Here is a 26,968-nt window from a genome sequence, read left to right on the forward strand (position 1 = left end):
CCTGTACCTTCTGTCCCTGCATGTCTGTACCCTGTCTGTACCCCGTCTGTACCCTGCACAGCTCTCTGTCCCTGCATGTCTGTACCTGTACCTTCTGTCCCTGCATGTCTGTACCCCGTCTGTACCCCGTCTGTACCCTGCACAGCTCTCTGTCCCTGCATGTCTGTACCCTGTCTGTACCCCGTCTGTACCCTGCACAGCTCTCTGTCCCTGCATGACTGTACCCTGCACAGCTCTCTGTCCCTGCACAGCTCTCTGTACCCTGCACAGCTCTCTGTACCCTGCACAGCTCTCTGTCCCTGCACAGCTCTCTGTCCCTGCACAGCTCTCTGTCCCTGCACAGCTCTCTGTCCCTGCACAGCTCTCTGTCCCTGCATGACTGTACCCTGCACAGCTCTCTGTCCCTGCACAGCTCTCTGTCCCTGCATGACTGTACCCTGCACAGCTCTCTGTCCCTGCACAGCTCTCTGTCCCTGCACAGCTCTCTGTCCCTGCATGACTGTACCCTGCACAGCTCTCTGTCCCTGCACAGCTCTCTGTCCCTGCATGACTGTACCCTGCACAGCTCTCTGTCCCTGCACAGCTCTCTGTCCCTGCACAGCTCTCTGTCCCCTGCACAGCTCTCTGTCCCTGCACAGCTCTCTGTCCCTGCACAGCTCTCTGTCCCTGCATGACTGTACGCTGCACAGCTCGTTGAGTTCAACACATAATGGAGTGTTGCTTGATTCCCCAGGAATGGCTCTGATGTGTGAAGTGGAAAGCGAGGGGGAGAGCGCTGAGAAACATAGGTCTGTCATCACGCGAGCCCGAGTGATCGTTCATATGTGCACAACAACAGGGGAAATTGGACACAGATGTTTTATTGCAGCAGCCCCCCCCCCCCCCCCGGCATGTATGGTCAAAGTCATGCTAATGTAAATAATTACAAACTTTGAATTTAAATTGTATAATCATTTTCCAGTCGGTTGACCTATCCATCATCCGTGATTTTATGATCAATCTCAGCCGGTTCAGTCATATTTTTAAACATCAAACCCTCATGAAGCTTAAACAGCTGAAATGTTGTTACGCATCAACGATCATGGTCCTCACAGGACAGTAGCTGTGGTTAGTAAGTATCAACGATCATGGTCCTCACAGGAAGGCAGCTTGGTTGTTGGGTTGCCATTACAATGCCACCTGAGAGGGCATTCTTCATAAGTAATAAATACGTTGTACTTTATTAATCCCTGTGGGGTAATTCCTCCTCTTGAAATCACTTAGGAGCAGTGAGCCACAGCCAGCTGCGTTTTATTGCCAGAACCTTGCTCAAGGGCAACGGCAGGAGTATGTATGGATGTCTTTTATGGTGTGGGAGGAAACCAGAGTAACCCACTCAAACACAGAGGCTAAGATCACGTTGGGCTCTGTTCTTTGGGCGAACATGCAAACACAGAACCACAGAAAGGGCCCCTGCTGGGGTTTGAACCCAAGACCTTCTTGCTGTGGGGCAACCTGCGCGCTGTGCCTCTGTGCCACCGTGCCCCCTTGCTGTGCCCCAACACGTACGCTGCCCGAAAGGTTTTCTTTGACGTACTGAGAGATCCAGGGGAAAGCAATAAAGCTGTAAGCTAGCTCCCTGGTTACGACGAGTAGTTTGCTTAGCAACCGACATCACTTTTCATATGGCGCGGCTAGTTGCGGTTTATGGGAATTATCGGCACACAGCTACGCAGAGCCGTCTCTACGCCTGTACGTCTTCAGTATTCTTTGGTGTGGTGTGGTGACACTTGTTGTACTTAAAGCTGCAGTGCGTAAGATCTGAGCTCACATGAGGGCAGGTGATCGCATACCTAAATACGCCAAATGCCCACAAATATGTTTGTTTTTAACGCCGAAAGCTCAAGAGGTTTTACTCGGTATTGGGGGCTCTGGCGGTTACCGAAACACTCTGGCGACAACCGTTTGTGATTTCTATTCGTGTGCGTGTCAGATTTCAAACAAAATGTTAATTAGATTAAATTACCTATACTGCAAGTTCATCGGGGACATTGAATCCTTGTGTTGCGTTAAATCACAGTTACATGATTTTTTTTTATGTAGATAAGAAAAATAGCAATACCTTGTCATATAGGGACTGTTACCTCATCATTTCATTGAGCTGTAATTAACACATGGATTCAATGTCCCAGATGACATTCAAACTCATTTACTCTCAATAACTGTCAAACTAAATTAATGTGTGTAAAAGTGTTTGGGGATGTGTGTGACATCATGTGCAAATAAATCAGCATTCTTTTTTTTTGTGGGTGAAGTGCCCATTTAACCCTTTCACAACCACACTGCAGAAGGTTAACCCTTTCACTACCACACTGCAGAAGGTTAACCCTTTAAGGGTTAAGTGTGGTGGTGGTGAAAGTGTTTTAACCCTTACCCTTCTGGTGCAGTCCTTTCTTCTCGTACAGGATGATAAGCTCGCTGTACTTTAACCCTTACCTTTCTGGTGCAGTCCCTTCTTCTCGTACAGGATGATGAGCTCGCTGTACTTTAACCCTTACCTTTCTGGTGCAGTCCCTTCTTCTCGTACAGGATGATGAGCTCGCTGTACTTTAACCCTTACCTTTCTGGTGCAGTCCCTTCTTCTCGTACAGGATGATGAGCTCGCTGTACTTTAACCCTTACCTTTCTGGTGCAGTCCCTTCTTCTCGTACAGGATGATGAGCTCGCTGTACTTGTGGGCTTTCTTCAGGACGTACTCGCTCTCCTCGATGTGGCAGTGGTTGTTCTCCAGGCGGAGCAGAGGAGACACCAAGGCCACGTTGGTCTGAGGGGGGGGGGGGGGGGGGGGGAGAGGGGGTTGAGGAGGGAGAGGGGGGTGAGGAGGGAGAGAGAGAGGGAGGGACAGAGAGACAGAGGGAGAGGGAGAAATAGAGGGAGAGGGAGAGAGACAGACAGAGAGAGGCAGACAGAGGGAGAGGGAGAGGGAGAGGGAGAGACAGAGGGAGAGACAGAGGGAGAGACAGAGACAGAGACAGAGGGAGAGACAGAGGGAGAGACAGAGACAGAGGGAGAGACAGAGGGAGAGACAGAGAGAGAGAGACAGAGAGAGAGAGACAGAGGGAGAAACAGAGGGAGAGACAGAGGGAGAGGGAGAGACAGAGGGAGAGACAGAGGCAGACAGAGGGAGACAGAGGGAGAGACAGAGGCAGACAGAGGGAGAGACAGAGGGAGAGACAGAGAGAGAGAGACGGAGAGAGAGACAGAGGGAGAGACAGAGGGAGAGACAGAGGGAGAGACAGAGGCAGACAGAGGGAGACAGAGGGAGAGACAGAGGCAGACAGAGGGAGAGACAGAGGGAGAGACAGAGACAGAGGGAGAGACAGACAGAGGGAGAGACAGAGGGAGAGACAGAGGGAGAGACAGAGACAGAGGGAGAGACATAGAGAGAGACAGAGGGAGAGACAGAGGGAGAGGGAGAGACAGAGACAGAGGGAGAGACAGAGGGAGAGGGAGAGACAGAGACAGAGACAGAGACAGAGACATAGACAGAGGGAGAGACAGAGGGAGAGGGAGAGACAGAGACAGAGGGAGAGACAGAGGGAGAGGGAGAGACAGAGGGAGAGACAGAGGGAGAGACAGAGGGAGAGGGAGAGACAGAGACAGAGGGAGAGACAGAGGGAGAGACAGAGGGAGAGACAGAGGGAGAGGGAGAGACAGAGGGAGAGACAGAGGGAGAGGGAGAGACAGAGAGAGAGACAGAGGGAGAGGGAGAGACAGAGAGAGAGACAGAGGGAGAGACAGAGGGAGAGACAGAGGGAGAGGGAGAGACAGAGACAGAGACAGAGGGAGAGACAGAGAGAGAGACAGAGGGAGAGGGAGAGACAGAGACAGAGGGAGAGACAGAGGGAGAGACAGAGACAGAGGGAGAGACAGAGGGAGAGACAGAGGGAGAGGGAGAGACAGAGACAGAGGGAGAGACAGAGGGAGAGACAGAGGGAGAGGGAGAGACAGAGGGAGAGACAGAGGGAGAGACAGAGGGAGAGGGAGAGACAGAGAGAGAGACAGAGGGAGAGGGAGAGACAGAGAGAGAGACAGAGGGAGAGACAGAGGGAGAGACAGAGGGAGAGGGAGAGACAGAGAGAGAGACAGAGGGAGAGACAGAGGGAGAGACAGAGGGAGAGGGAGAGACAGAGAGAGAGACAGAGAGCGTGAGTGCATTCTTGGTTCAGAGCTAGTGGCTAGTTTCCATGGTGTTGTATCACACCTTTAAAATAGAACATCTTAACACATTCGGGGCCATTAGTCTAATTAATGTCAAGAGGACCGGGGAATGTAAACAAACGTGGGGCTGTTTGTACAGCTAAATCTATACTTTATAGTATTGCTATCTGTCCATTCTTCTCATTGTCAATTGAGTCCATAAACCGTCCCTTCAAAATGGCTTAAAGAAAAAAGAATTAATCAATAGGTTCTCATTTTATAGCGCCGTGAATATAAGCGTTATACGGGATTTGGGTCTAGTATTATTTTCTGGAAGGCTAGTTATAGGGCTAATAGCTGTTCTGTATCGTTAGTGGCTTAGCTTGGCTTCGCCTTCTGCACTATCTCGCGTACGTGCACGCGTACTGAATAAACCACAAATGTACCTCTAATACCAGTATTAGTCTGACCACACCCCTCATCAGCTTACCTTCATAAGCAGGTGTGTGGTCACCTGCTCTCCTCCTTCTCGCTTTCACCACAAGGAAGAGGTGCCTCGGTAGATCCCCACACTTGACACCATGATGGAAGAAATTGGATTAGGAACAGCTTGGGAAACAAGGATACGTTGACATCATATCTTTATTTTCTCTCTCACTATTTTCGAGAAAATACGGCGATATTGTCTTCGTACTGGAGTGTCTAGAAGATGATGATCATTCTACAAACCCTCCACCGGTTTTCGTATTGGGAGCACGCCGCTGCATGCTTCTCAACTGCAGTTCCTTGCTGTGGTTGTTGGGGTGAAACCTGTCAGGCCACAGCTGAACTGTCGGACATGCCGCTGTTGTGAGGAGCGGTGCGTTCCAGGTTGGGTGAGTAGTGTTTGCTGGCGGGCTCCACTTGTCTGTTAGTGCTATGGGGGCTACTAGACAAAGTTTATGGAAACCGGCCCCAGGCTAGGGTCCTTTGTTTAGCCGTCTAGGCGACAGAAGGCCTTGGTCTGGCGACCATTATAGTTTTAACTAGTGGGCCGCGACCATTGACACTGGTGATCCCTGTGTGTTCTGGACGAGTGGATTCTCTCTGTCACCGTGTTAAGACCCCATCTTTCATATCCAAATGAGAGTATTCCTTCACGAGGGGATATGTGCATGTAATGTGCGATAGCGGCAGATTCATGTTCAAAGTCAGCTATACAGGCCAGTTGGTACTGTGCTGATTCCGCCGGACGTGTTAATGTCACCGTTGTGAAGCGGTGTTGACGTCTTGTTTTCTCTTTTCTCTTAAAAAGTGAGGAGGGTTCAGAACGGCGGCCTGTCTGGGTGAGTGTTATGTCATTGTTTACATGTTCATAGCTTACGGTTAGCCGGTCGGTGGCCTGGCGCGGGGTAGCTTAGGCTTCTCGCGCGCCGCCGGGAGCTCGCTCCTGATCGCGTGCGTCGTAGATCGGCGTCTCGCGAGCGGAAGCGATAGCACCAGAACGGTTGGAGCAGCCGTTAGCTTGATGCTATTCTGTTGAACGTGCTTTGATTTTTAACATGTTTTACACTCTTGACCACGACGTCATCTTTGACAGGGGATGTTCGTCAACCCTGCCTGAGCCTAGACGGGGATTGCGTCAACAAAGAGGGCTGTGTTCTACGGTGGCTTATGACTGCACTTCGCTGATCTGCGTTCCGGGCAGGTACGGGGTTGGCCAGACCCTCATAACACGTCTTCTGGTTTTACCTTGCTAAATGTATTGTGAATGACGGTGTTTTTTCCCAAAACGTGTGTTGTTGCAATGCATTTGAGATACGTTGCGGGTTGTGTGTGAGCTGTTTTTGTCACTGGCAGTAGCTTCTCTGTGCAGGTCGTGATGTATTGATCTGGTTGTTGTGTGAGAAACATCATGGTGTTTATGTGTACCGTGTACTCACTACTAAGGCAACTAACCTATGAAGCTATGCTTGGTGACGAGTGAGTAAAAGAATGTTCTTTCTCAGACTGTAATGACAATGGACAGTGAGTTCACACATTAACAGGTTTTCCTGTTTTAACTGGCCGTATTGAGGGTAAAATAGGAGGATTGTGTTTTTCCCCCCCCGGTTCCCTGGGGACTTTATCACCTCCTATCAGACATGTTGTGCATTAATTGTGTCTTTTGTGTGGTAGGGATACGATGTAACTCTCAGCTTGATTGCTGAGGTTGTGCTAAATCTGCTGGAGAAACTTATTTCCTAAAGGGAAATTGGTTTGGTTGCTGTCATGTGTGCTTAGCAAGGCCTGTGGTCGATACTAATCAAGAATGATGTATTCTCTCATTGTGATGATGATGGGTTGTGTGTGTCATGTGACCTGCAACTGGGTTGTACTGACCACAGAAGCACATGTGTATGTTGGACCGGGGTTCTTAGAGCCCTCTCTATTCTGTGTTTTTCCTTAGTAAAAATCAGATAGCAGGTTAGCTCGTGCGCTGTGTGGAGCTGTGAAACGCTTCATAGGGTTGACTATGACTGTGTCATATTCTCTTTTTGTCGTTACGTCGTATCATGGGTGTGGGGTCGTAAAGGGGTGAACTGGTAACCTTTCCTCTCCCCGTTGTTCTGTCGGTCAGGGGTACACCCCCTGTCCTTCAAGGTTCCCGTCACGTGGCGGTTCGGCACGTTACGGGGGGGGGGGGGGGGGGGGGGGGAGGGAGTTCCTGGTCCCACGGCCTGGTATATTGGGCGTGTGCACCGCAGGAATTCCCCCGCCATAGAGTACGTCACCGTGCGCGTCTCTGTTGGTAGGACTTCCGTGTGCTGTTCAGGTCCATGTGATGGATCTGTTTTCAGGGGGGGTGGTCAGGGCTCCTCCTCACCAAGCGCCTACTCAGGCCTTCTGTGAGTTCGGACTCCTTCTTCCATGTGATCCATGTGAGGAAGCCTCCATCAGAGTACAGAGCCTTCCTCCTCAGATTGTCAAAGTGAGTGGACCCTCTAGAAGGGTCCTTTTCTATTGTATGTATATTCGATTCAATTCGTTTATTGAGTGTGTATGGGTTCGGTGCCTCTTCCCCGGAGGCCCTAAAACCAGTTTTTTACATGGCTCAAGGTGCAATATATTCTTTTCAATCTGTACAGCTCGCGTGGGAAGTCTCTCTGGGGATCCCCGTCTCTTTCCTATGGGAGGGTGGTGGGATGTAAAAATGTGAACATTTTTTACCCCGGCTGTGTAGACTGGGATACATACTGTTGATGCTTCCTTCTTTCTATTCCAGAAGTGTTGGAGTTAGGGAGTGTCACACCCCTCTTGTCGTTCCCCTGGGCGCCTTGGGGATTCAATGGCAGGTCTAAATAGCCTGTTCATTGATGGGGGTGTGTCCCGACGCACGTATAGTGCTAGCTCGCTGTAAACAGGCGATTGACTGGCACGCCTTAGTTGCTTGTGGTTGAAACAGCGTTTTTATAAAGCAACTGAGATGGGGGTTTTTCCTCTTCCGGCGACCACATCCCATGACCTGGGTGGGTTGTCGACGGATCCTCGTTCATGTCTGGGGGATGATGACGGGATGGATCTGAACATATGTAGTGGGGTCTCACGCCCTTGGGGTGGGCCACCAGGCGCGGTTCGTCCCGACGTCTGGGTGGCGCCTTCTTTTCATGTTAAGATCAACACGCATATCTGCCCTTTTCCTGGGGCATGTCGGCGTGGTTAGGGCACGGGACTGGTTCTGGTCACGCTGGTCCAGATCAGTTGAACCCGTTGTCCGCCGGGGATGCAGATCTGCTGTTCTGGTACCCTGAGGGACTTGGGCTTTTTTCAGGGGGAAAAATGCCAGGTCGGTCTGGGTGTCACAGGGTTAAGCGCTATGGAGACCCTGGTTGGGTATGTTTTTACTCAGCACTGTCGTCATGGCTTACAGCCATGCCATTCTGTACGCGCTCGATCTCGTCGGATCTCGGCCGCTACACAGGTTGGTCCTGGTTAGTACTTGGTTGGGAGACCGCCGGGGAATACCAGGTACGGTGTGCTTAGGGGCTGGTTCTCCATTGTTTTTCGCTCCTCTCTCACGCATGGCGAAGAGGGGCCTGTGGGGGTGGTTTTTTGACCTCCTCTGGTGACCCTGTGCTTCCCGTACCGCCAGGCCCGGTCCGAAGTGATGTTTGCGACCCGTAGGCCTGGGTTAACCCTTTTTGGAAACTGAAACACTTGTACTGCGGTATAGCCGGTGTATACCCGCAGGTGTGTTTTGGAGTTTTTTCTTGAGGGGTTATAGGAACAACCACCGCATTGGGTAACACCGAGGTGGTTGGTTCCCTGGTGTGTTGGAGCAGTGTCAACTCCCGGGTTCACCGGTTGAGGGTGCCCCTGCACGTTCATGACGTCTGCCAATCGTGTCAGCCTTCTCTGCCTCGACCCCTCTGGGTGGGGGTTGTTAAATGGAGGCTTGGTCATGCAACACCGCCAGCTTACGCTCCTTCCGCCGGGGCGGCTGTGTTCAGCTGTCCCCTCTGGCGCCTGTCTCGTCCGCAGTCTCCAGGCTAGGGTTAACAGCCTGTTGCCTGGTTTTTCCCCGGTGCGCTGCCTGCTTCCGTTGGTTAACCTTTTTTGTGTGCTTACGGCCATGCTGACTGCCTATTCTGCAGGGTCAGTGTGCCAGGCGGTGTACTATTGGGGGGACGGGGCCCGCTCGGCTTACTGGCCTGGTTGGTTCCGCCTGGGAATACCAGGTGCAGTAACTGAGGGGCCTTTGTCCGAATACGCTGGCGATGTGGGGGGCGGGGCACTACGTGCCCACCTGGTGGGGTCTTGATGCTGGCATCATGGACTTCTCCGGGCCCCCATTCCAGGGAGTCCAGTCCTTTTGGTGGGTCTGGGTCTTCCTTCGTGCTCCGCTGCTACGGCCTTGCCACGGGGTTGGGTTTGCCCTTGACCCCGTGATTCTGGGGGCAGTAACGAGGTTGTTCCTCCGTTCGTTCCCGGGTGGCATGCGGGTTGTGCGTGTGTGTAGTCGTGGGTCAAGCCACGGTCTGCTCACCCTGTGCGTTGAGTTGCTTGAGTGCCTCTTCGCACGGTCGGGTCCGTCGCCCTCCCGTGACGTCCCTAATAGGGGGGCTACCCTCCATTAGGGGGGGTCGGGGGGGCTCGGCCCTCCCTGTTCTGATGGTTTTGGGGGGCTGTCAGCGGGGTGTATTTGTCAGCCAAGTGGCTCCGCTTGGCCTCCCTTGTGCAGAAGGCGAAGCCAAGCTAAGCCACTAACGATACAGAACGTTAGGTTATGACTATAACCAAGTTCTGTTAGTTAGGGGCGATGCTTGGCTTCGGACGGCCGCTGCAGCCCTTGACCTCACCTTGTGGTGAAAGCTTGGGAAGGAGGAGAGCAGGTGACCACACACCTGCTTATGAAGGTAAGCTGATGAGGGGTGTGGTCAGACTAATACTGGTATTAGAGGTACATTTGTGGTTTATTCAGTACGCGTGCACGTACGCGAGATAGTGCAGAAGGCGAAGCCAAGCATCGCCCCTAACTAACAGAACTTGGTTATAGTCATAACCTAACGCTAACGTTATATCCAATGGCATTTCCGTTTTACAGATGCTACAGAAATAAAATAACTCAAACTGCATATGATCGGCACAATCCAAAAGCATGTATGCATGAAAGGGGGGGGGGGGGGGCGGGGGACATCGTTTATTATTATTGATTACTAGGGATGTCCGATATTATCGGCCGATATCGGCATTAAAATGTGAAAAATATCGGTATCGGTTTTCTAATTTTTTTTTTTTTTTACATTTCTAGAACCTTTATTTACCCAGGCAAGCAAGTAAGAACAAATTCTGATTTTATTTATTGTCAAAAGTATGCATAATGTTGTGTTAATTCCACAACAAGAGATATGTAATGTTAATTACCTGAAATTATTCCGTTTTTTGGGGGGGAAACCCTGCATATATCGGTATCGGTTGATATCGGTTGATACCGGTTGATATCGGTATCGGAAATTAAGAGTTGGACAATATCGGTATATCGGTAAAAAAGCCAATATCTAGCATCCCTATTGATTACCAATAACCGTGTTCGTCTAACTAGCCACATAGGCCGATCGCCTGGATGGCTATCAAAACAATGCCCGATCGGGCTGTAATTTACGTGAAAAAGATCTTACCATGAGCCGGTTGGATCCCCCCGAGCATTTCCCCGTTATCGATCGCCATCTGGTAGATCGATATGTCCATTGGCTGATGATAAATCCCCTTATTGCAGAGTGAAATCCGCAATTCAAAACGTATCCCGTGCAACAGACAATAGCTATCGCTTCAGATGAGTAGAAAACTACATTAGAGATCCAAAAAACGAAAGACAACTTCTGCCACAGGGAACACTATTATCGCGATAGCGCCCCTAAGAGGATCTGGCCGGTATTGCATGTTGGCGAATTCAAAGAGTAGGGTAAATCTGCAGTGCCGCTCGGCGACATTGAATAGGTTATTAAAATGGAATAAAAGCAATAACAACTTGCCACGGATATATCCGTGCTTCTGTCCACAACAGGTGGAATCGAAACACGGAGATCTACGTGCTTGGGCGCCATTGTGTTAAGAGACTCAAACTCACAATAAGAAGCTCCTCTAAGAAATAAAAATGTGGAGTCCTTTTATGGATTCTATTCAAATCAAACCCCCCCTCCTACCTAGAGTGATTCAGGGAAAGTTAAGTCTAGGTCACTGAATGCGTTATATTTGTATATATTTTGTATTATGTGTTGTGAGCATGGCAGGGATTATTGATTCATTATTATATTTTCTTTTTTACATTTTAAAGATTGTTTGATGACTGTTTAATGTTTGTTTGGATTTTTCTTTTGAAAAATAGAACATGTTGCCGCAAAGTAAACAAAATATTTTTGTATTCAATACATTAAAATACAGATGTTGAGATTCAGGGAGAGGATTTATCTCCAAACTCAAATAGAACAAGAGCGCGAGTGTGTTTTACTAAAGCCGGGCCTCAGAGTGCAACTATACTACATTGACTTAGGTTGGATTCCAGACTTAGAAAACATTAGGAAGCTCTCTTAAAAAAGGGAAACACCAGCTAAATTAAGAATTCCAATATGTTAATTCGATGACAATTCAATATTTGTGAACATGAGCTACTCTCTCTCAAAGCCAGAGAAGACAGACTCAGTGATTGTCACCATCGCGAGAGACACTGGTATCGAATCCGGCTGTCAGCGTTGCCTCCGGCTTGGCCGGCCGTCATACTGGCTCGATTGGCAGAGTCAGCGGGAGGGAAGCCAGTGGGTGGGTCCGGGTCGTTGTAAACAGCGACTCCTACAGTTCGGTCGGGGCACCTGCACAGCGAGGGAAGGATCTGGAGGGAGGTAGTGTGACTTTCCACACGTTACACTCTCCCAGTGAGAGTGCGCGCTGCCAGGTGAAAAGAAGCGGTGGGCTGGCTACACATGTATCAGAGGAAGCATGCGATAGTCTCCGCCCTCCCAGACCGACGGTAGGGGGTAGAGTGTGCAACGACCAGGAAGGGGATTGGGAATTGGCATAACGACTAACATTGGGAGGGGAGAAAAAAAAACGGAAAAAGGAGGAGGAAAAAGACAGACTCAGACTTGTGATGTCATAACGTATAAAGACTGGAGCTGCTCCATTGACAATGAATGGTTGCAAAACCACCTGCCAACCTGCCATCAAGAGGCTGGGAAACATTATTATTATTTTTTTTTAATTAAGTGATGCAAAAGTGATCCAGAGCTTTCTCTATTTCTGCCGAGCAGGTAAACTCACTCTCGGTTATTCCTCCGAAGTTGCCTACTGCAGTGTTTGGCTCTTGCCTTTGCTTTGCGAATTGCTATAAAAGATTAGGAGAAGAGTCTTGGTCCTTACATGCAGGTAGCATTTGAGCAGAGTGGTGTCGATGATCTGTAGCAGTTTCTTGCGGCTCTTGATGGTGGGAGTTCCCTCCATGAGCGGAGAGGTGGTGGAGGGGTCGGAGTCGTTCAGCTGTTTCACCAGGTGGCTGCGTTTCTGTGAAACAACACAGCAAGCGCACGACTTTACAAGCACAGTTATGTCCCCGTGAGGACATTCCACCGAGGACGTCATCCCCGGGCTGCAGTGCTCGAGTCGTTCCCCAAATATTAACCCTACCCTACCTGAACTCTAATGCTTATCCTCGTTTACAAAGGAACACGCCGACATTAAGGGAAAGCTAACAGTGTTCTCCAGAGTCGGACAAGAAGATTGATACCAATTTCCTCTCTGTGCGTTCAGTAGAAAGTCTTTCTCTGGTCTGCATCCCCTTAAAAATGTTGTGTATTGAGCCGTACTGTATTGTACCCATTCTGCAATCTGTTAATAGAATGTTCGATCAATCGATCAATCAATCTGGCTGCAAGCTAGCCTAGCTTAGCACAAATGAATGTAAGCCGATGGACGGACCAGCTAGCTTAGCTGTTGGCCAAAAACACCTCTCCCAGAGTTTTAAGCTAAGCTAGTGGTCCATATACGCTTCCATTCATTTGTGCTAAACTAGGCTAGCGTGCAGCCGGATAGCTTTCTACTAAACACACACATACATTTAAATTGGTATCAATCTTCTTGTCCGATTCTGGATGGTAAGCACATCTCACATAATGTTGGTGTGTTCCTTTAAAGGGGAACTCCAACATTTTGGGAAATTAGCTTATTTAACATCTTCCCTGGAGTTAGACAAGAAGATACATACCTTTTTTGTCTCTGTGCATGCATTTTAGCTTTGGGAATAGACGCTCCGTTAGCATAGCTTAGCTTCATCACTGGAAGTGGGGGAGATCCGGAGCCTTACAGTGCCTTACAGTGTATTGCAAGGTCTGACATTGACCAAATTTGATATGCATGACCTTGGTGGGCTCTAGGTCAACTCCTGAAAAGGGGGTCAATGTCAGACCTTGCAATCAAAAGTTAGGGGGCGCACTGAAATTATGGCAAGGGTTATTAGCCCCCTAACTTTTGATTGGCATTGAGATTTATATAAAAAAAAAGTTTTTAATTTTTTTTTTTTGGATTACAGAAAATTATCACTAAAGTGCTACCTGTTGCAGCTGCACTGTTCTCCATGAAAATACCATTTCTCAAAATCTGAAAATCATTATTTAATAAAACACAGAAAAGGATCACCAAGTTACTCTGGATAAAAAAAAACTTTACAGACAACATTGAGACAAAGCTTCCTGACACATCCAAACTCTTGGAAGAACTCTTTGAAATCTCATCTGATAACACCTGGAGAGCTAGTTTCAGAGTGTGGTGCTGAGTACCACAGTTAAGGTAGTTGTTACCATTCAGCACCACATACAGTATCTGTGTGAAGCTGGCTTTTCATCCATGACAGCTCTGAAAACAAAATATAGGGCCAAGTTGAGCCTTGAGGATGACATGCGTGCCTTGTCAAAGACTGACAGCAATAAAGACCGTTTGCTTATTTCCTATGTTCGCTTTGTAAATTCCCAGTCACTGAGTGAAGATCTGCTGTTTTGCAAATATGTCAAAAACAGAGCGACAGCTGATGAGCTCTTCAAAATGATTGACAGTTACCTGACAGAACATGGACTGAAATGGGAGAACTGTGTGGGCTTTTGCTCTGACGGTGTGCAGGCCATGGAAGGGAAAAGGAGGGGGCTACAGGCACTCATCAAGGGGGTCTCGCCAAACGCGCAATGGACGCACTGTAAATTCACAGAGGCGCTAGCGTCAAGACAGCTTAGCCCTGAGCTGAATGAGGTTGTGACAGAAGTTATAAACGTGGTAAATTTCATCAAAACCCGACCCCTGAAAGCGCGCCTGTTCTCTGTGCTGTGTGAGGAGATGGGAGCTGACCATTCTGCAGTGCTGTTTCACAGCGAGGCAAGGTGGCTCTCGCGAGGGAAGGTGTTGTCGCGAGTCTTTGAACTACGAGAGGAGATTCGGGTGTTCTTGGAGGAGGAGAGCATGCAAGAAGCTGCAAGCAAGTTCAATTATGAACAATTTCTGATGAAACTGGCCTATCTCAGCGATGTCTTTGGAAAGCTGAATGAATTAAACCTTCAGCTTTAAGGTATGTTGATATTTTTTGTCTTCTAGTATCTGTCTACTAGTGTCTGTCTGTTTGTCACTAAATGTAATATGAATTGATTACAAAAGGACCCCAATTGAAACAAGCCATTGGCTTTCTTGGTTTTTTTTAATCCTATTTAGTTGACCTTGTACTTACTGTCATGTGATTTTTTTCAGCAAACATCTAAATAAAGTATTCTATTCAATTCAATTCAAGACAAAGATAAATACCTACCTGAGCTGGCAAACAAGATCACTGCATTCAGTGGAAAGCTGGAGATGTGGGGCAGGCGCCTTGATGAACAACAGACTGATGCCTTTGAGAACCTGACTGAGTTTGCTGAAAGCAGTGTTTCTCAAGTCACCACAGTGATCCCCTGTCTCAGGCAGCACATCTCTTCCCTGAGAGGATTTCCCCCCTAACAACAGTGCTCAGTATGACTGGGTGGTGGATCCATTCAATGCAGCAGGTTGGTATTTTATGTTATTGACTGACTAATTATGACATTTGTGCTGTAGGCTACATACATTCTATTTATGTTGTACATTATATAATAATAATAATAATAATAATAATAATAATAATAATAATAATAATAACAATAATATAATAATAATAATAATAATAATAATAATAATAATAATAATAATAATAATAATAATAATAATAATAATAATATTATATGTAATATATATATACGGTATTATATATATGTAAATGTAAATATAATATAATATGCTACCATCTAGCTGGAATGGATTGTTGTAAAACTGAAATGTGTTGTGTTTAATTTGCAATTAATTACAAATAAAGTATCTCTATCTACAGCACCTGCTGATTTCAGCTCTGCTGAAGAGGAGCAACTCATCGAAATGACCTCTGACTCCACCCTGAGGCTGAGGTTTACAGCTCAGACACTGAGTGAATTCTGGCTTGGTGTGGAGAGGGAGCATCCACTCATAGGGCAGAGGGCTGTGGGCATCCTTCTTCCCTTCGCCACATCCTATCTCTGTGAGATTGGATTTTCAGCTGTTGCTTCACTGCACACAAAGCACAGGTCTAAGCTCAACATTGAGCATGACTTGAGAGTGGCAGTATCAAGCCTGCAACCTCGTTTTGAAAAGATGTGCAGTGCAAAACGGGCTCATTGCAGCCACTAATGCTGTGATGACTCACATAATTTACTTACATTTTCTCTTTTTTTGCACAAATTGCAAAGTTCTTTCACAAGTTTTTTCACAAATTTTTCACAAAGTTTTCTATCTTTTTTTTTTTTTTTTTTTAAAGCAGTGTCCTTGAATTGTATTGCAATGTTACAAGATGTCTATATTTTTTTAAAAGCACAGTCTTTGAGTGTGTATTGGACTGTATTGTTATGTTGTTGCACAATTGCACAGTTGTAAAGTGGTTGCACAATTTGAAAGGTCACGATATTGGTGTTATTTCAATAAATTTAAACATGGCCCATTTCATGACTATTTTGTTGGGGCGAGGGGGGGGGGGGGGGGGGGGCCCAAAATATTTTGGTCCGCCAAAGGGGGGCCTGACAGAAAAAGTTTGAGAAGCACTGCTTTAAGCTAAGAGTAAAGGTGCTCCCATAGTCGAGCGGACCGTACACGGAGCAGACTCCCGCGGGCTCAAAGCTGACCCAAAGGGTACTCAAAGCAGACCCAACGCAGAGTCCAAGTGCGAAGCTCCTATTTTCTGACGCGCGGACGTCCGCGGCGCCCACTTGGTGTCACACAAACTGGCGCGAGGTGTAAACTGGTGTAAACTGGCGCGAGACATGTAGGAAATTGGTCCGCGGAGATCCGCTCGACTATGAAAGCTCAAAGAGTCCAGTGGACCTCCGCAGAGTCCAGTCCGTGTACAGTCCGCTCGACTATGGGAGCAACTTTAGAGCAATATAAAGCTTGCAATGTTTGGACAGTGGAAACTCTAAATCCTAAAAAAGGTCCCCTTTTCAAAGTGAGGTAAATCAAAGTGAGGTTGCAAAGGGAGGTCCGACAGGATGACCTCGCGTTGGGGAGGATTTCCCCCTTTGTTTCTATCCTTGTGAGGACGTCATCACAGACGCACATACCTGTGTGAGGTAATCGATGAGCGCCAGATGGGCCTCCTCCAGCTCGGCCCCGGACAGCGTGGGCACAGGGTTGGGGTAGTGCAGCTGCTTACGGTAGTCTGATGGAAGCAGGTCAGGGTACAGGCTGATCACATGGGTGGGGTCTGTGGAACACATACCTGTGTGAGGTAATCAATGAGCGCCAGATGGGCCTTCTCCAGCTCTGCCCCGGACAGCGTGGGCAGAGGGTTGGGGTAGTGCAGCTGCTTACGGTAGTCTGATGGAAGCAGGTCAGGGTACAGGCCGATCACATGGGTGGGGTCTGTGGAACACCGGAAGGGAGGAATTCAACCCCTGCACTGAAGAACCATCTAACATGTTTGGACACTGACAGCCCATATCACTTGGGAGTGTGAATGTGATGTATTGCAAGAAAATACTCAAACCTCTACTGTCTTTAAATATGAATGAACAGACCACCCTAACTTACCATCTTTAGATAATAAAGTACTCAACCTCTACGGTCTTTAACTATGACTGAACACAACACTAACTTACCATCTTTAGATAATAAAGTAATCAACCTCTATGGTCTTTAACTATGAATGAACACCACACTAACTAACTTACCATCTTTAGATAATAAAGTACTCAACCTCTACGGCAGACCTGGGCATTGTACGGCCCGCGGGATGATTCTGACCGGCCCGCGAAATATTACATGATAATATTTTTTTTTTTTTTTTTTTTTTTACTTTTTTTTTTTCATGTCAACGTTCACACGCACAATATACGCGTAGGAGACATGCTCAGAAGATGTTGGTTCTCTTTGGATCCACCTACATATGTGAACAGACATTCTCAGTCATGACGTTTACCAAGTCCAGGTACAGATCCTCTCTCACTGATGAACATCTGGCAGCTGTGCTTCGCATCTCCACCTCAGACATGCAACCTGACTTTGATGGACTTGTTAAAGCTCAACAGAGACTGGATTTCTCACACTGAATGAAAAAAAAAAAAGAACTGAAGAACACTAAAATGTGGAAATATAACAAGTGAAATGGGACACTTCATATTCTTTTTCTTTTTTTTGCACAGTTCTGAAAACATTAAATGTTTAATATAGGCATGAAAAGTAAAAAAGGCTACAAAACTGGGACACTTTTCTTTACACAGTTCAGTGACATGTCTTGTTTATTTTTGCTATAAGATGATGTGATGTCTTTTTTTTTGATCCACTTTTTCTCCCATTTTTCCATATTTTCTCCCATCCCAATTTCGTATCATCCAATTCAACCCTCCCCTGTCACGAACGCTGTTTCTTGCCTCCCACAAGCCGGCTGCAATGTGGACTAAGTCATACATAGCACAAGTCCCCTCCGGTACTTGAGGTAACAGCAGTCGCATCTTTTCACCTGCGCAGCTCGATCTCTCAGTGTCGAGGAGTAACGCGTGGGAGGCTCACGCTGCCCCCGACACTTCCTGATTCTACTGCGCAGGCGCACCAACCGACTTGTAGGAGTCGCTTGTTCACAACGTTCGATCCCCACCCTTCAGTTTTCCCTCCCCGTAATACGGCCAATGTGTATTACTGCGGACGACCAGCCAAACTGAAAAACAATGTGGAGAGCTGGATTCGAACACGCGAATCCTAGCATCTCCACACTGGTGGCGAGTGCCTTGCCCACTACACCACCTAGCCGCCCTAAGATGATGTGATGTCTTTAGAAAGCTAAGAAAATCCTTGTTTCAATAGTATATGAAACTCAAAATGTCCTTTGTTATTAATGTTTCACATTTTGTTTATCATTTTGGAAATAAATTCTATTTGAATAAATGATATTTTTGAAAGCTAACCTCAACTTTTAATTGCCAAATAATAACATACACTCTTACCAGGGGTCAAAACAATGCCATTTACTGCTTTTTATATAGAAATAAAATGTATATTATGCATAATTGAGTTTGGAATTTTGGCCCGGCCCCCCAACATATTTTCAGTTGCTCATTCGGCCCCCTGGGAAAAAGAATTGCCCACCCCTGCTCTACGGTCTTCAACCTCTACGGTCTTTAACTATGAACGAACACAATACTAACTTACCATCTTTAGATAATAAAGTAATCAATCTCTACGGTCTTTAACACTTTCAGAGCTCTTGCTTAACCTTGATTTACCGGTTGAATGCCCACCATCCACTTCAATGTTAGCGTTAAAAACGCCTAATCTATGTTTTAAATTATGGCTATGTGTCTAATCTGCCCGTCGCTTATCAATGACTCAATTTTCCAGTCAACATTGTCGAAGCGGATTGTTTTTTTATCGGTTCATTTTCGTTTTATAGCATTTTGAAAAGCCCTCGTTTTCAAGGAAAATATAAAGATTCAATGATAAAAACGTTTACTAGAATATTCTAGAATACAAAAAAACGTTGTAATTTTTCGGCCTTTTTATGAATCGTTTTCAAATAAACGCTAGATTATCGATAGTATATGTGTACGTATGCACGCTAGACATGAGAGCTGAAAAATCGATTCTCTGATTTCCTCATCAGCGATCGCGCACACACACACACACACATAGGGCAAACGCTGAGATCTCAGTGAATACAACTCTGATTATCCCAAGACTGGTCAAATAGATTCCTTACCTCAGATCAGATGTTCTCCAAAAAGATCATTCCAATTCCTGATCGCCATTCTAAATATCGATCACGCTTATTGATTGACTATTGGCTACTGTGAATATATATTCCAGGCTGATTCCCGTCCCGCGATGACTTCCATGTTGAGCAGACAGCTTGCCAGCTCAAGGAGCCAGCTGGCTCCGCCTCTACATATCGACTGATCCCAGGTCAGTCTAAGCGACTGGGATAGACGATAGGGGGCGCTTTTTTCCATTCTGAGCTGCTGGAGGAGCTGCTGTACCAACGGGAGACTCGGTTGATGAAATATGAAATCAGATCGCTAATAAACAAATAAAACAATATTTGTCGTCGTGGGCACTCAGTGGGGGGCCTAATAAAACGAGATATGTCGTCCGTGGCACTGAAAGTGTTAACTATGAACGAACGCAACACTAACGTACCATCTTTAGATAATAAAGTACTCAACCTCCACTGTCTTTAACTATGAATGAACGCAACACTAACTAACTTACCATCTTTAGATAATAAAGTACTCAACCTCTACTGTCTTTAACTATGAATGAACGCAACACTAACTAACTTACCATCTTTAGATAATAAAGTACTCAACCTCTACTGTCTTTAACTATGAATGAACGCAACACTAACTCACCATCTTTAGATAATAAAGTACTCAACCTCTACTGTCTTTAACTATGAATGAACACAACACTAACTTACCATCTTTAGATAATAAAGTACTCAACCTCCACTGTCTTTAACTATGAATGAACACAACACTAACTTACCATCTTTAGATAATAAAGTAATCAACCTCTATGGTCTTTAACTATGAACGACACAACACTAACTTACCATCTTTATATAATAAAGTACTCAACCTCTACTGTCTTTAACTATGAATGAACACAACACTAACTAACTTACCATCTTTAGATAATAAAGTACTCAACCTCTACGGTCTTTAACTATGAATGAACACAACACTAACTAACTTACCATCTTTAGATAATAAAGTAATCAACCTCTACAGTCTTTAACTATGAATGAACACAATACTAACTTACCATCTTTAGATAATAAAGTTTGAAAATATTGTTCCTCGGAAAAAAGTTAAGGAGTGTGGTAGAATAATGGAGAACACAAGGACGACTCTAATCACACATTGATTAGATGCACTGATGCATGTAAAGAGCAGGACGGATTACCAGCCGTTGCCAAACGCTACATGTTTATGCTCATTTGGTTCATTGCATGGAAGTAGCACAGATGAATGAATGGGGAACGAATGCCAGCACTCAAGACATCAGCAGACATTTCCCGTTGAACATTAAATACCGTAATTCCTCTAATAGTAACCCCGGCTTGTATTTGTTTCAACTGTAGCGGGTACCAGGCTTGTATTAGGAGGAGGCCTGTATAAGAGGGAGGCCTATATTTCAAATTTTCAAACGGATCATAATGAATAAATCAACATTTTGTGTCAGTTTGAACCCAGTAAAATGTACTGGGTTCATTTATTGAAACCAAGTACTGTATGAAATAGTAAACAGTGCAATTACAGGTGGTCACTGGTCATTTCAACGTTTTTCAAAGTGAAATCAAGTAACTAGCTCAGTATGCAGCTCAGTATATTAGTAACCCGGCTTGTATTAGGAGGCCGGCTTATAATTGCTTAGCTCAAGAGCGCACCCGGCCATTAATAGAGACCCGGCTTGTATTTGAGACCCGGTTACTATTAGAGGAATTACGGTAAATAACCATCAAGGTTTTATCTTTTATCTAAGTGTTGGTATTTCTTCTGTTTTCCAGCAGTTAATGTGAACAATGAATTCACAGTCAGTCACACAGACTCGGAGAGTGGGAAAGGAAGGACACACACACACACCAATATTGACCCAATATTCAACACACACACCAATATTGACCCAATATTCAACACACACACACACCAATATTGACCCAATATTCAACACACACACACACACACACCAATATTGACCCAATATTCAACACGCACACCAATATTGACCCAATATTCAACACACACATACACCAATATTGACCCAATATTCAACATACACCAATATTGACCCAATATTCAACACACACGCACACCAATATTGACCCAATATTCAACACACACACCAATATTGATCCAATAGTCAACACACATACACCAATATTGACCCAATATTCAACACTCACCAATATTGACCCAATATTCAACACACATACACCAATATTGAACCAGATTAGTGTGAAAATCCCTCATCATAGTTCTCAAGGTACAATGTATCATTGATTAATTACGTATTATTATATAAAAAAAAAATTTACTTATTTTCCTGCAGCGTCTGTTTTTACGTTGTCTGTTGTTTTTATTCCTTTGCTGTAATGTAATACCTATATTGAGGCCAGCGATAGCCTAAAGGTTAGAGAAGCGCGTTTGATGGCCAGAGGGCCATCATGGGTTCCATCCCCGGACCTGTGAGAATGGAATAACGCTCACCCCTCCTCCCTCTACGCCGTAATAATAATAATAATAATAATAATAATAATAATTTCCTCTGGGATGAATGAACACGTCTCTCCTCTCGTCGGGGTGAGAGATCTTACCTGTGACCAGCTTGGTGAACACCTGCATGGAGTCGTCGAACCTCTTCTGGCAGAACAGGTTGAAGGCGTACAGGTTCTGGATGTTGTGGATCTGCTGCCTCTTGTCTCCGTCCGAGTCGTCCATCATCTTCTGGGGGGAAAGCACACACCCATCATCGCACCACAGCAGCACTTCAGTGGCTTAAAAGAACACGCCAACATTTTGGGAAATTAGCTTACCGTCTTCTCCAGAGAGAGACAAGAAGATAGATACCAGTTTTCTCTCTGTGTGTTTAGTAGAAAGCTATCTGGCTGCATGTTAGCCTAGCACAGCACAATGAATGGAAGCGGACATGACCGGTTAGCCTTCGGGAGAGGCGTTAGTTGGACAATGCCTAGGCTAATCGGTCATGTCCGCTTCCATTCATTGTGCTAAGCTAGGCTAACGTGCAGCCAGATAGCTTTCTACTGAACGCACAGAGAGGAAACTGGTATCTATCTTCTTGTCTCTCTCTCTGGAGAAGACGGTAAACTAATTTCCCAAAATGTTGGCGTGTTCCTTTAAAAAGGAGCAATAAGCGGCCGTTGATTTTGGGCAGAACTTAGCAGGCAGCTATGTGTTAGCAGCAGCTCTTTGTGTACGCATAACAAGCGCGTGTCACTAGAGGGTTTGATAGACGGCTCTCTCGTTCCAATCCTTTGACTTGGTCGTTCGTTTGATTGGATGCCGAACAACTTTAGATATTTTTTTTGTGCCATCGATTACTGTTGACATATAATAAGAAATTCATAAAAATGTGTCATTAACTTGAATGATCTTAGTCATGTTTATCAAGTGAGAGCCACTCAGAAGGCAGAGGCCCTCAGCAGCCTCTCTATGCAGCGTTTCGACTCCTGCCTTCAGGACGGAGGTATACCTCTCATAGAAGGGCCAAGTCAAATAGATATGAGATAATTTCTTCCGTCAGCTGTTGGATTTTTAAATAAGCTTTAGGCTTAGCTGCTATTGTATAGACACTTTAACAAATATGTACTCTGTGTTCTTATTTTACACCCGATTGCAGTTTTATGATGAGCTATTGCATGTTTTAATGTATTTCTGTCTTTATTGTATATTTGCCATGTGTACTGGTTGTGCGGTGTACTCTTACTGTTGCAAACCAAATTGCCCCTTGGGGATAATAAAGACTATCCAATCCAATCCAAATAAAAAAATTGTTGCCAAAAATCGGTGGCCCGATTTAACGTCGACCAATCAGAACGTTGCCTTCCCACAGTGCAACAACCACATCGAGTGGTCGCAGGAGATTACAGATACAGGAATGTAGCGAGGATCTGAATCGAAGATAAGCAGTCATGTCCTGCTCTTCTGAGTCAAAGCGCTAATTGAATCATGAAGACATGCACTAATGAAGTTTGCGGTGGCGAGGTCCGCTCGCTCGGTGGGGCTGCTCACCGCCAGCTGCAGGGCCAGCTCGAACTGCTTGTCCTGGAGCAGCTGACGGATCTGGCTGGCGATCGACACAGGGACCAGGCGCCACACAAAGTGGTTGCTGGCAACATACACAATGTTGGGCCTGTGAGACACGGGGGGAAGACAGACAGCGAGACAGAGGAGATAGTGAGACAGAGGAGATAGAGAGACAGCGAGACAGAGGAGATAGTGGAGATAGTGAACAACAAGTGCAAACGGGAAGTCGAGATTGATATCTGGTCAGACGTTAGTGAATTGGGGAGATCAGAACCGAGACGGGAGGACTTAGAAAGTGATGTGGCGATGAGGAGGAGAGGGTAGAGAGAACTGCTCATGGAAATGCGCTGCTCTAAAACATTTTTTATAATAAATAATAAAATAAAATAAAACACAAAAAAGCGTTAGTAGACATTTGTCTTCCTGCAACATGAAACTCTGGACTTCTGCCTCCGGAGATGGACCGAGCTGAACACACTAATCATTTATAAAAGAGACAACTCGAAAACACTGTTCCTGCCTAATGAATTTGGAACTACCCATCAAGAAGAGTCGATACCTAAATATTCATAATCACCCTGTTTGTCATTTCTTTTAAATGTTACTTGATTATGTTTTTTGTAGGTTTTTATTGATTTTTGCTACCGGGCAGTCCGGTAGAGAGAGAGAGAGAGAGAGAGAGAGAGAGAGAGAGAGAGAGAGAGAGAGAGAGAGAGAGAGAGAGAGAGAGAGAGAGAGAGAGGGAGAATGGGAGATGGAGGGGGAAGACATTCGGCAAAGGTCGCCGGGTCCGGGAGTCGAACCCGGGACGGCCGTGTTGCACCGTAGTGCTGTACGCGGTACGCGGCCACTCGGGCGTCCGTTTGTCATTTCATTTGCAGTTATGTATGTCTGTGTGTTTAGCCAATAGGCACAAAAACACACAGACACACACAACCTCCATGCCAACTTCAGCCTCCTAGGGCGAAACCTGTGGCCACTAGAGAGTGGAGAAATGTTCGTGGACCCAACCGACCGACCGATCGACCGACTGACCTATAGAGCTGCTGCTAAAAACCATGTACTGTAGGTCTCTAAAAGCGTGGATCCCAAGGCTCAGAACTCTGATGAAGGCCAGACTCGGTTGATGCGCGTCGGTCGCCGATTTTCATGTGGCAATAAAAGGTGTTTGCACAAACCCCCCCTCCACCTCCTCAGTGTTTCACTAACCTGAGTATCAAAAGCACACTTCTAACTTCAAAAAGGGGAACGACACCCATTTTAAGAATTCACACATGTTCTTCAGTCAGTATTTATGAGCGCGGACCACTCTCTCCCTAAAGCTAGGAAGGAGAAAAAGCCAGAAACATTTTATGGGCTCGTAAAATGTCAGAGCCCCGATTCGATTTCTATGGAGCAGCCCCAAATTTTACATCCCAGTGACATCATCGATCGGAGGCTTCTCACTGATTTATGGCTTTGTGGGAAAGTGATGCGTGTTCTCAGCACCGGCCCAACGGCCAACTGTCCTGGGGGCACGGGCAGAACTCGACACTAATTCTTAAAACGGGTGGCGTTACCCTTTAAGTACAAAGGAGGGCTGGAAGCGGAACATGGAAAGGAACCTCAAAAGAGGGGTCCGTGGTAGAAGAGCTTTTTAGTTCCGTTTACATGATATTTTCCAAAGAGGATCCATCGTGAAACAGTGTGGCGTCATAAATACATTGTTGTTCTCCACACAGTGACCACAGAGGCTACTGGTGAAAGTGAGTGGCTGCTAATAAATCGGTGTAAGGAACACATACAGACTTCCTTATCGCTTTAAGTTGGATTGTCACGTCATGTTTTCTCCGTGTGAAATTAGTCTTGATGACTCTTGGGTGTTCTGAACTTTATAAAAAAAGTTAAGCAAATTCAGTGAAATCCTCTAGTGGTGGTTGGTTCACAGGGGGCTATAGAACATACTGTATCATAATTGATGCTGAATTGTTCCATCTTTTTGCGTCAATTCATTTCACACGTATATATATCTACAGATAATCCAACACACAGGAAAAACTACAAGGATGTCTCTTGTTCAAACGTCGACTCCCATCAGGGTTTTCCCACCCAGAGGATTTACCACACAGGTGTGTAGTCTGCAGTAATGCACACTGCACAGTCGCACCTGGACTAAGTCTAAGATGTATAAAGACAGGATCTAACCTGACCAACATGAACTGTTATCTACGGTTATGAACAAATATCTACTCCTCTGTCAAATTGTTGTATTTCTTCACTTTTTTCCTGATTTTTCTGATTTTCTCCCTGTCCCAATTAGTCATTGTGCCAATTCCCCCCCCTCCCCTACCTGGCTGCTGTATGTATGTTCTCCTACGAGTCGGTACAAGGGCGTCCCGAGTCGATCGCACGCTTCCTCCAAGACGTGCACCGACAGCCAGTGACGTCTTTTCACTTGGCAGCGAGGACTCTCATTGGTGAAGTGTAACGAGTGGGAGGGCACGCTAAAGTCTCCACCAAGTCCTGCCCCGCTTAGCAAGCGCCGAGACCTGACCTGTAGGCGTCGCTGTCCACAACGCCAGATTCCCACCCGCCAGCTTCCCCACCCCCTAATACTGCCCTGTCGCTAAACCACGCCCCAAAATAGAATTTGTCCAATCATATCACAGCAAAAATCCTCGCTGCAGAAAACTCGGTCAACTCGGTTTGTGGGCTGCATCAAACCAAATGTCTGTGATCGAAACCACTGTGAAGAGTTCAGTTTATATGTTATTATCTACCTAATATCTGATGGTGAAACGCTGTGCGTGGGGTACCTGTAATTCGGACACCAGGTACCCTGAAAGACTGGATGGAGGAGTATATTTCATACCTTTTCCGAAGCCCAAAAGACAACTCGACAAATGCAAGCGATGGATTCTGCTGTGTCTTCGACCACATACACAACTGAATGTGAAGACCATTACCAAGGACACTTATGTTTGCTCAAAGGTAAGGTCAATTCATAAAGACATAATATTTGACGGCATGTATTAGAAACGTAGACCAAACTATTAGTTAGCTAACGTTAGCTGCAAGCTAGCTAGCTAGCTGGTGTTATCCTAGCTAGCTAGCTACAGTGTTATCAACATCAACTTTGCGGTCATTCATTTGCTGTCCGACTTTTCTTCCTCGCTAGTTAGCTGGTGTTTTTAGCTAACTTAATGTTTGCTACTGTAACTGTCTTTTGTCCAGATGGGGAGCGCCGGCCTGTGGAGCAGCCTCCCCCAAGCCCAATGGAAGAAGGTGGACAAGAGGAGCGAGATGAACGATTGAGAAATCAACAAGCACAAATCGAATCACTGACGAGTATAAATACTGTTCTGAGACTTAATCAAGTACCAAATAGATTAACACCAGAGGTCTTGCAGCACAGCCGCGTACCAGCCTATTTCAAATATGTCACTGGATTCACTTATGATCAATTCAATAATCTATGTACTGTGTTTAGTAAAAGTAGAGAACTATTTGATAATGAATGTACTGTAGTGCTGAGAGACCGGATTCTGAGGCGATGTCCTGAAGTCGTTCAAGTCGAAGGTACCTCCTTTAATATTCATCAGCACAACTACAAGATACAATACATTACTAGAAAGCTAAACAGAATGCTAATAGGAATATTAGAGGTTCTAGAAGGTTCTACTATGACATCATCACGAACGTTCCAGAATGTTTGGGCGGCACTAATTTTCTAGAATGTACCTTACAATCACTACAGTACTGTATTAAGTTTCAAAAGTAAAAGTACAGTACATTATTCTATAGGGTGTTCTTGTATTTCAGTGCATTCAACCCTCGATATATTGACCTGAAGGTTGTTATAAGTGGTTTAGTTATGCTGCTCTGTGTCCCTCAGATTGCTGGTTTAAAATGTTAAAGTACTCAATCTTCATCAACAGTTGCTGATATTGCAAATGTCAACAGACCAGGCT

At 45.9% G+C, this 26,968-nt stretch overlaps 1 protein-coding gene across 1 annotated transcript in view; it reads right to left on the reverse strand.

The window, feature by feature from the left end:
* Positions 1–26,968, reverse strand: part of vps39 (VPS39 subunit of HOPS complex) — a 94,113-nt gene that overhangs the window by 47,526 nt on the left and 19,619 nt on the right. The window contains exons 10-14 of the mRNA XM_084310689.1: positions 23,004–23,124; positions 21,569–21,695; positions 16,481–16,623; positions 12,052–12,192; positions 2,662–2,803 (exon numbers count right to left, since the gene is read on the reverse strand). Coding sequence (XP_084166815.1) covers positions 2,662–2,803; positions 12,052–12,192; positions 16,481–16,623; positions 21,569–21,695; positions 23,004–23,124 — 674 coding nt within the window. The remainder of the gene's footprint in view (positions 1–2,661; positions 2,804–12,051; positions 12,193–16,480; positions 16,624–21,568; positions 21,696–23,003; positions 23,125–26,968) is intronic.

This window comes from Notolepis coatsorum, assembly GCF_963971535.1.
Source record: "Notolepis coatsorum genome assembly, chromosome: 3".
NCBI lineage: Eukaryota > Metazoa > Chordata > Actinopteri > Aulopiformes > Paralepididae > Notolepis > Notolepis coatsorum.